This window comes from Opisthorchis viverrini (genome assembly GCF_000715545.1).
Source record: "Opisthorchis viverrini unplaced genomic scaffold opera_v5_35, whole genome shotgun sequence".
NCBI classification, from domain to species: Eukaryota; Metazoa; Platyhelminthes; class Trematoda; order Opisthorchiida; family Opisthorchiidae; genus Opisthorchis; species Opisthorchis viverrini.
The window spans coordinates 706,126-716,587 of record NW_008751691.1 but is presented as its reverse complement, the minus strand read 5'-3'; the positions used below and the strand labels follow the sequence as shown (position 1 = coordinate 716,587).

The 10,462-nt window shown below is 44.7% G+C and overlaps 4 protein-coding genes across 4 annotated transcripts in view; 1 reads left to right on the top strand and 3 right to left on the bottom strand.

Annotated features, from left to right (window-relative positions):
* Positions 1–4,296: 4,296 nt before the first annotated feature.
* Positions 4,297–4,689, bottom strand: T265_02726 (hypothetical protein; the record flags this gene model as incomplete). Its single annotated transcript, XM_009167041.1, has 1 exon — positions 4,297–4,689. One exon carries the CDS (start codon positions 4,687–4,689, stop codon positions 4,297–4,299), a length of 393 nt encoding a protein of 130 aa, XP_009165305.1.
* A 414-nt stretch (positions 4,690–5,103) lies between these two features.
* T265_02724 (hypothetical protein) lies at positions 5,104–8,598 on the bottom strand (the record flags this gene model as incomplete). Its single annotated transcript, XM_009167039.1, has 1 exon — positions 5,104–8,598. The coding sequence occupies one exon, from the start codon at positions 8,596–8,598 to the stop codon at positions 5,104–5,106; it is 3,495 nt and encodes a 1,164-aa protein (XP_009165303.1).
* On the top strand, positions 6,323–6,628 carry T265_02725 (hypothetical protein; the record flags this gene model as incomplete). The annotated part of the gene is made up of 1 exon (XM_009167040.1): positions 6,323–6,628. The coding sequence occupies one exon, from the start codon at positions 6,323–6,325 to the stop codon at positions 6,626–6,628; it is 306 nt and encodes a 101-aa protein (XP_009165304.1).
* Positions 8,599–8,608: 10 nt separating the features above from the next.
* T265_02723 (hypothetical protein) overlaps positions 8,609–10,462 on the bottom strand; it is a gene marked incomplete at both ends in the record, with an annotated part of 56,321 nt that continues 54,467 nt past the window's right edge. The window contains one exon of the mRNA XM_009167038.1: positions 8,609–8,657. Within this exon, the coding sequence (XP_009165302.1) occupies positions 8,609–8,657 (49 nt within the window). The remainder of the gene's footprint in view (positions 8,658–10,462) is intronic.

Below are 10,462 nucleotides of genomic sequence, written 5' to 3'. Positions count from 1 at the left end.
TCCCACGACTGCCACAAACGATGCGTAAAATGCTACGCACTTGAACGGACGTGTTTCCCATCGTCTGTTTCCCACTTCTGTTTGTCAGTATCTGGGCCATGTGTTGGGGGATGAACCGTGGGTATTTTTTTTCTGTTTCTATGTTTATTTGTCTAAAATCCTATCGGATTGTCCAACCTGTCACTCAAAAATCAAATCAACCCGTTTGTCACCCTCAGCTCTTCTCCAGACGGATTTTCAAAAGCATCGTTACCAAAGGAAAGTCATCCCGGTTGATTTCTGAGCAGATTTACCAGCGGATTGAAACAGTGGTGAGATATTGTGCGTTCTCACCTCGGTTGGATAAAGTGACTTTGGACAGAGAAACTCTCCTTCCACCAGAGAATACCTTTGAAAAAAAGAAGGATACTTAGCCTCAGTTGAAGGGAACCTGTTAAAGGCCTCAATGTCGGACGGAGAATACTAGTAATTGTAATCAGAATAAGTTCCAGTGTTTGCGACAACTACATTCATTTACATATCAATTGGGTTTTCATGTAGACGCAATTGAATCTCTCAGTTATGATATTCTCTAGTTGAATACACTGCATAAAGACAGCTCCATGTTTCGGGTAGTACGATATCCGAGATATCGCAGTATACTTTCATAAAGGAAACTACTCACAAGGTTACTGAAGACCCCTCGACAGCCCACGACCAATTTTGTTCCCTCTGAGCTAACCAGGTTGGCAGAGTCCGCGAGTTTCCGTCAATCTGATGCTCTACTTGAACATAAATTTCACGAAATTAGCGAAATACACTCATTTGCCTAAAAAACGTCATGGATAAGGAGTTCGCCGGGCTCCGGGCGAGACTTCTGTCAAAGTCAAACTGACAAGCAAATAAGTGTATTTCTCGAAAACAGTCCAATTTGGGTTCCAGTAGAACGTAAGGTTAATGGAAACTCGGATAGTGAGCCTACCTGATGAGCCCCAAGAAGGGCGAAACCGGTCGTGAGCTGTCGAAGAGTTTTCAGCAACTTTGTGAGTAGTTTTCTTAATGAAAATATACTGCGATATTTCGAATATCGTGTCAACTAAAGCATAAGGCGGCCTGTGTGCAGCACATTCAGTTGTAGAATATCATAAACTAGAGATTCAACTGAGTCTGTTCAAGCAGAACATACTGTTAACGGGGCCTCGGGCACTGCGCCTACCTGATGAGCTTCAAGAGGTGCGGAACCTGTCGTGGGCCGCAAAAGGGTTTTCAGCAACTTTGTGAGAAGCAGTGTCCAACAGTTGTTGATAATGGTTTATTGTAGTCTCTTTCAATTCGCTCTTGTTCAGCTTTGGTCAGAACGCTTCCAAGTTAAACAATGAGTGGTACTCCGAACTTTCTCGCCACAATGATTATCATGGCGGCCGGTGGCAGATTTGATCACGTCAAGTTTCAATTAAAAACAAAATTTAATTGTATTTCTCATTTCAAATATCAGCGGGACTGAATTTCACGAGATTATATTTAAACTATGATAACCTACTAATTTGTGTTGAAGTTTCCAGCGGTTTTACCAGCGATAATACTACTAAAACTGACAAATCGCAGCACAAATCGAAGGACACATGTAGCTTAATTTGGTGCACGATAAATGTGAAATAGTTGAACCGCATCAGAAAACACAGCTAAACGAAGGCATGTCTGAAGAAAGGGGCACCGCAGGACGCATGTCAACTATTATGAGGCTTAGGGCTGTCCAGGAAACGATGCGTACTTGTTAAATATTCTATTGATTCCACGCAGTGCTCTTCAGACCAATGAGCAGGCGCAATAGTCACGTGGACGGGTGAACAGTTCGTCAGCCAACCATGCACGGGGCACGGGAACTTAATTGTACGACTTGGTTCTCTGCTACGAGCTTACTGGCTCGAACGGGGTTCGACACCCAACTGGTTTACCTGTTGCTGTGATATACACTTACGAAGAGAAAACACCCTGAAGAGGCGATACAAGTGGCCAGGTTTAGATTGTTTCTCCATTACGACAGATCATGTGTCTTACACCTCTGACGCTTTGGAAGAGATAAAGATCTGATACTTCAAAGCTTGAAGTTTTCAGTGAAAAGTACGCCCGTCTACGTCATTCATGGATCAGCGCACGCTGAGAACACAATGGAACAACCAGATGCGTTACCATTTATCCCAACTGCGTTTCATCATTTTTTCCAGCATCAAATCATCTCAGATTTGAGTTGAAAGTGCACGCGAATGAGCATACTGCGACAATACTTACAGTATGACCACAACCTTTTGAAGTGTCAAAAAAGGCCCATGTAAAGCACATTCTTGATAAAAGTCCTGATCTTATTGGGTTGAAGGAATGAAGCTAGAGAGAGAGATTTGTTTTTTCCTCACAGCACGACTGCACCATGGGAGAGGCTGGGCAATTTACCATCCTATTCTGTTGAAACCTCGAGGGGAGGGACCAACGTACGATCTACCCCAAAGAGGGGGAAGTGTCAGGGCGCACCCAGACAGAAGAAAAAGCACATGTGCAGAGAGTGAAGCATCCTCAAGGTCACCATCGGTTCAACACTTCCGGAAACTAGGTTAGTTGGCGGCTCTCACCAAACGGCTTAGCGGCACACGACCAGCGTAGTGGGTTCGAGATTTTTCACGACCGGAACACCACCATTGGCTGTACGGAACGAACAAGTGAACGACCATATTTGACCAATTAGTCATCCTATATATTTACGCAGACGCTTTGTATGTTTTGTCCTGGCAATACAGCCGTGTCCCCAGCATGGTTTATTGTAGTCTTTTTCAATTCGTTCTTGTTCAGCTTTGGTCAGAACGCTTTCAAGTTCAACACTGAGTGGTACTCCAAACTTTCTCGCCACAACGATTATCATGGCGTATTCCTTGTATCTGGACGAATGATACCCGAAAACGAATTTGGATCAGCCATCGGTACGCAGTGAAGATGCTCCACGAAATGGTGACCGATTGTCTGAAGCAGAACGGCCACCTCCGCGATCAAATAAGCAATTGAGCAAGAGGACAATTTAATTACATTTAGTTTGGAGGGTTGTGGAACTTGTGGTCATACTACTTATTTAGTCCTGAAGCGATAATTCTGGTTAGTTCACATCAAAGATTCGGAAGCTCTGAAATTAGCTCTCGGTTCCAGTACACCTCATCTGCAAGGCATATCCTTTGCCGTGCCGCGATTTGAAGCTTGGACCCGATGTTGTTGTTTTATCACTGCTCCCCAGCTTTTGCTGCAGGTACCTGCTTTAGCATATCTGAACTAGAAAACTTGCTCACAATTGACTGTGGGACTGATCTGCTCGACGCCTCGAACAATGATCCAGTAGATATCCAGGTTTTGTGGAGCAAGTGACCCGCCTCTCAGGAATTTTCAGCCAGGCAAAGACAGAAATATGGAGGCAAATTTTAACGAGTTTCAAGTAGTAGCGGGATTTGTAAGGTTTGTCGATTTAAACTTGGCAGATGACGATGCCGCCTGCCTATTCACACCCTAGAAAAGAAGATAATTCTGGATTCGAGTAGAATATATACTCATGTGTCCTTGAGAACCATGGCAACTGTGGCTGAAAGCTTGAACAATTTACAACACTTTTGCTTAGATTTCATCCGAGACTTACGTAACCCTCGGCATGAATTCGGATTCACTCATTTGCAAAGACGATTTCTCATCAGAACGATTTTTATTGCTTTTTGGCATCATTGTCGATACCGAAATATTGAGTACGAGTCAGCTCAGTGGCTAGGGTTCGAACTTACTGGAGACGATTCCTCATCAGAATGATTTTTATTGCTTTTTGGCATCACTGTCGATACCGAACTATTGGGTACGAGCCAGCTCAGTGGCTAGGGTTCGAACTTACTGACCTGAAGGTCTAGGATTCGAGGTGAACACGGGTAACGCAACGGCTCCTGTCTAGGTTTGAACTCCTAAAAGTATTTCAACCCTCGTGCTTTCTTCTTGTGACACTGAATGGATGTCACAGCTGAACGATTATTTCTTGGTGAAGAAAATTCGCATGGAATGGCTCTGCCTGGGGACCAGCCTTGTTCTTTTTTTTCTGAACTCTCCATGCCGGTTAGAAACCAACTCAACGGACACATGGGTTGACAAGAACAACTTTTTTTCTATCTTTCAGCATATTTGTTTGATGAAAAGCATGAATGGAAAACAACAACTCCAATACTGTACAAGTGGCCAAGGTCACTTGGCCAATTTACCTAGACTCTATAATTTTCCGTATAAAAGTGCTTTCTCTGTACAGTTGTTCTAAGCTGATAGTGGGCCAGACGTTGGGTCACCGTTGCACTTCACTTCCCCAGCCAATGGTGTTGCTGGTACACCCAGATTCATTGGTTTACTGTCGAGCTGAGCATCGGTTGTTTCAGGGGTCATGAATTGTGGTGGGTTGTTGTTAGAACCCGTGATACTACTACGATTGATTGTTCCAGCCTGAGCAGCGACTGCGGCCGCGGCTGCCGCCATTACGGCAGCGGTCGCTGTACTTTTTCCCGAATACTGACGATGTATGGTTGAGAATTGGTGCTGTAGCGAGTCATCGGTTGTGGTCGAATTGTCAGCCGGGGACAGTTGTTGTGAATGATTTGTGACACACCCCGGTGCCAAGATGTCCGTTTCTGTTGTTTTTGAAATCGGGTTCATTTTGAATGAATCTAAAAACTGCATACTCGTTTGCATCATCCGAGGTACGTTACCAAAGTTTTTGTTCAAGTGACAAACTGTTGTCACTGGCTGTTGTGGTCTTGACTTGTAATGTTGATCCAACAATTGTTGGTGATGTTGACAGAGCTGTGGAAAAATTTCTTGCAAATTCTGACGTTGTGTGCAAACAGTTGAGAGTGTGAAGTTTTCTGAACTATGCCGGTTAGAAACCAACTCAACGGACACATGGGTTGACAAGAACAACTTTTTTTCTATCTTTCAGCATATTTGTTTGATGAAAAGCATGAATGGAAAACAACAACTCCAATACTGTACAAGTGGCCAAGGTCACTTGGCCAATTTACCTAGACTCTATAATTTTCCGTATAAAAGTGCTTTCTCTGTACAGTTGTTCTAAGCTGATAGTGGGCCAGACGTTGGGTCACCGTTGCACTTCACTTCCCCAGCCAATGGTGTTGCTGGTACACCCAGATTCATTGGTTTACTGTCGAGCTGAGCATCGGTTGTTTCAGGGGTCATGGATTGTGGTGGGTTGTTGTTAGAACCCGTGATACTACTACGATTGATTGTTCCAGCCTGAGCAGCGACTGCGGCCGCGGCTGCCGCCATTACGGCAGCGGTCGCTGTACTTTTTCCCGAATACTGACGATGTATGGTTGAGAATTGGTGCTGTACGGAGTCATCGGTTGTGGTCGAATTGTCAGCCGGGGACAGTTGTTGTGAATGATTTGTGACACACCCCGGTGCCAAGATGTCCGTTTCTGTTGTTTTTGAAATCGGGTTCATTTTGAATGAATCTAAAAACTGCATACTCGTTTGCATCATCCGAGGTACGTTACCAAAGTTTTTGTTCAAGTGACAAACTGTTGTCACTGGCTGTTGTGGTCTTGACTTGTAATGTTGATCCAACAATTGTTGGTGATGTTGACAGAGCTGTGGAAAAATTTCTTGCAAATTCTGACGTTGTGTGCAAACAGTTGAGAGTGTGAAGTTCTGAGCGGAAACGTCCAGCGATGGCTGGCAAATGGATAGATGTGATTCAAACGGCTGAGGTGGCAGACTTGAGCTTGGCATTCGGAGCTGAGACATATCCGTAGAGTAGGGTATCGAAGACGTATGGATGGGCAAAAAGTACTCAGGGTTGGTTGCATCATCACCGGCCGAACGCGCTTCCATCCTAGGAACAGCAGACACAAGTAGGCTCGCATTGGGCAAGCAAGACATTAGCACAGGTCGAGGTGGCGTTAGCTTGCACACTCCCTTATCACTGTTTTGTAACTGCAAGTTTTGATTCATGATAGGCAAGCAGTCCATCAGTCTCAGGGGTGAATTCCCAAACCCATCGGAGACTTTCCTAACCTCTGTGGATAGAAGATTCTTTTGGTGATCCTCTTGGTTCGGGTTCGAACCTAAAGCAATAGGGCGGGTGTTGTCAGTACTGAAGGAATGTCCTACACCCACATCAGAGTATTGTGACACTGAATGTTTAGGTGGATGTGTCCCCTCGATCGAGCTGGCGCGGACGACCACTGTTCCACTGAAAGAACGCATCATACAAGCAATGAGCCATGGATCGATCAACAAGTGCAGCAAAATCAATCGATTCACATAGATGGACGAATCTCTTCCGCGGGCTAGCGGATGTGCAAATATGATGGAACAAATCACAGGAATGGCACAGCTAACAAATTCAGTGAAAATGAGGAGGAACACTGCACACAGGGAACCACAGGCGGATCCATTCACCATGGACGGCAGTGGTACAGCCTCTTTGTTGTCTATACGTCGTCTCGCCACAACACGTAAAAAGATTGAGTATATCAAACAAATAAGAATATGTGCCAAAATTGGCAATAGAATTAACAGAAACAATGGCACCCAAGATTCCACCAGCTCCTCCTGTTCTCGGTTAACATAGTTCGTTGTGGTCTGTCGAACAAGCGTGGTTGTTGTACTCTCTGAGTCGACCTGTGTCAACTGTTGTTCATGGTTCACGTGACAGACCAGAAGTGATTCAAGACCTCTAAAAAATATGTTCAGTTTAAGAAACATCTCCGTGTCATTTGGAGACTGGCCATTGATTTTGTTATTGTTTGTATAGAGAGCAAATGTGATAACTAGAGCTGTCCCGGCGGCCACCGCCCAAGGCAATGAGTGCACCAGAGCCAGGTAGGCATACCGTTGCTGTTGTTGACCCTGCACTGTAGTTCCGTATAGGTCGCCACTCCTTGTTCCTATTTTCCCATCTGTATAGTTTGTTTTGTTCAGTGAGGTAGACGTGCACAATGAGGAAATAAGTATCTTCATACCACTGGCTTGTTGGAGTCGGCTTAACAGGGATAAAGCAAACGTGGTCCAGAACACGGCCAATATAGCCGCGATGAGGTACTGCCTAGCACAAAGCACCGTGTCGGCTGCAAGTGAAGTGGCAAGTACACAGGTTACTTCAGTTAGATAGCTCCCAGGTTGATCGATCGAATGAGTCATTCGTCGACTAAGTGCCGAACACACTGTGATGAGTTGGACAAGTGATAGCAAGACACCCAACAAAGCGTAGTGTATGCCCAATGTGTGTGACACATATACGGTGTTTGCACATAGTTGAGAGTACACTTTATGTGGTAATTTGGGGTTGGAAAGTGTAGAGATGCTATCCTCGCTGTTCGATGATAGGTTTCCTGTGGATCGTATGGTATCCAGACGATAATTTAGGCTCGGAGGTGGAAGCTGCTCCGATTCCAACTGACGTTGTATATCCAACTTGGCTTCTGTACGGCATGATCTGGTGGGATACACTGTATTCGGTCCCATGGTACGGTAACCACGCTTCCAATAACTGCGCCGGAGATGGACCAATGCATCAGAATTGTTTCCGGAATCTTCTGTTGTTTCCCCTTCGTCTCCGGTTGTTTCACTTATCATTCCGTCACTGACAACAACTTTCCAGCTGCTCCCAGAACTTGAACCCTGTTCGGTTCTGTCGTACAGGCTTCCCGACAATCGATTCATTGCTAGTTCTACCGGGTTAGGTCTTCCACGAATGTGGCTAGCATGGTTTGCTGGAAGCCGACCACGTCGATTTGTATATCTTTTATGTCTTCGTCGAATTCGCTGACGATGACGCAATTTGTCGGAATCTAGCCGAGGATCGATGAAGTAGGTTTGCACGGGTTTTCGAATCGGATCTTTGCAATGCTCGTAAGCTACGTAGGAACATAAATTTCCTGCCTGTGTTTTGTCCTCACGATTGACTTTTTGTTGCAAATCGAAGCCAACCAGACTGTTACGGTGGGCAAATCCGCTGTCGAATGGTTTACCATCCGGATCGACTGAAACACCAATTTTAGACGATTGCTTCCGGATGTGACAAATTTTCCGGGATAACAGTAGGACTAGGCCAAGATTGCAAGCTAGTGAAATGGAACACAATATTAAAGTGAGTAGGACAACGTCCCAGTCGACCGTGATGGCAACCGGGGACACGAGAGTTGTTGTTTCCGTGTGCGAATACAAACCAAGTTTATCCGATTTGTTGATAAGTGTTTTGGCTGGCGTAGCATTTGTGATCACTTTGGGCTGGAATGACTGCTCCATGTGTGTCAGACGATCAGAATCTTGTTGCTCCAACGAGAAAGGTTGATCAATCATGTCAGAAAGAGGATTGGGCTTCGGTTTGACCACTAGGTCTTTTGGTCGATCAGGTCGGAGAGGTTTGCGACCTTCGGGTGGCCCAGATGGAATGCGATATCGAGTACCGTTTGGGGCCACCAGTAGTCCCGAGTCATCCAGATAAAACTGACCGGAACGAAGAAGGGCAGACAAATTGAAGTGACTGGGATTTAGAAGGTTGTACGAAGTGTCTGGTGGCTTTTTCGGTTGCTTCGCCATCGTAACTCAGTCAGATGCTGCGTATCCGTGAGTAGTAATTGTAACGTTCATGGGAAAATCTGCAAAAAAAGGAAAAACCAGTTAGCGCGTATAACATGTCACTCAAATTTGGTATATATGGCCTGATTTCTCACTTCATTCGACTTACCGGATGGTTTATTTGCTTGCCATGAGAAATCTACCCTTCCCCATAACTATACAGGTATGAGAGCTGCCACTGTTCCTTTCTATTTTCTCCTTTATGGCAGCTGGGTACTTCCTCCGGATTTCACGCATCTAAGAAAACATCTCTGCTTCCCCCTGATATCCAGATAAACGCTCACTCGGATATGATTTTCAAGATATCGCGAGACATGTACATTCACAATCTCACTACTCGGTCGTGGGATGTCGAGGAATTCTCAGCAACCTTATGAGTAGTGCTTTACGAATATACATGTATCGCGATATCTCGAATATCGTGGCGACTGAAACATGAGGCGGCCTGGTGCAGCGCACTCAGTTGCTTAAAAACATCACGAACGAGAGATCCAGCTGAGTTCCAGGTGAGTGTCTCGAAAAACGAAATTAGTCTGAAAATGAGTGTATATTCGCTAATTTCGTGCAATCTGGTTTCAAGTAGAACATAAGGTTGATGAAAACTCGGGGACTGCGCCTGCCTGATAAGCCCCAAGATGGATGAAACCGGTTGTACGCTTTCGAAGAATTTGAGCAACCATGAAAGAATTTTATTGGAACAATCGGTGTCACGCGCTCGAATGTGGTCATCCATTCAGTAATCAGTCAAACTTCCTCATAATATCAACTCGCTTTCTGTTTGTAGGGTTACCAGATCCCGTGGATATGGGTACACTGGTCAGACAATGAAGAGTTGTCAGGTCATGTGTTCAACGTATAGCTCCTGTTTTATGCTTGGGTCAGCGATGCAACCCAAACAGTTTTGCTTTTGCCTCTCTCCTCGTCAGACGCAGAATGCACCCTTTACATTCTATAAGACCAGTTCGTAAACTAAAACCCAGGGCATCAAAGTCTCTAAGAATCTGAGTTTAGTATGGTGCGAGAGAAAATGCCGCTTGTGTTTTCAGACCCGAGTTTTGTACACAGACCCCTTGTGTGCAGATTGATTTTTTCCTGACCGGATTATCACTCACGTCTTAACACGCTGTCCTGAATTTCAGTGTGGCTGCATCACAGTTTTTGATTGGCTAGCTGTTTCGATCAACTTCGTTCATGCCAGTTACATGTTTCAGCATGCTCATGAGGAGTTATCATACAGTTCATCTTCCTTACGATGTGACTTTTAATTGATAAATGGGGATTTCTCAGACAAAGTGATATGAATGGTTCAGAAGCGTTAAAAACAATCATTTTTCAGGACTGCGCGTGATACCTCAACTGTTTCAAAAAATTTTAAATCGGGGAACAACTGGTCAAGACGCGTCCACAGTGTGTAAAAAGGATATGGGCATGCGATGGTAAACCTACTGGAAAAATATGCGATAAAGCACATGATCTTTCAACAGAAAAGGTCGTGATGCCTTTTGGTCAAACTAGGCAATATATTTTTTAAAGTAGCTGATCCAACTGGTCAAACTATTCATATGCTAAACACGTGTGCATGTCACGTGAACCTGCGATTGGTTACAGAAATTGATGATAGCAAATTGCTAGTCTTGGCCCTTAATTTTTTCAAGCGGTACGATAATAGTTACGCAGGTGACTGGAAGCTACTGATTGGGAAAGCTGAGGTAGACATGAGCCTCCGAAAATAGCAGTGTAACCTTTTTGAAACCGTCGCAACATGTCACTTTTGCTTATGCGTTGTTAGAAATGTTTCACTCATGTTACCTCTTGGAGTATGAAT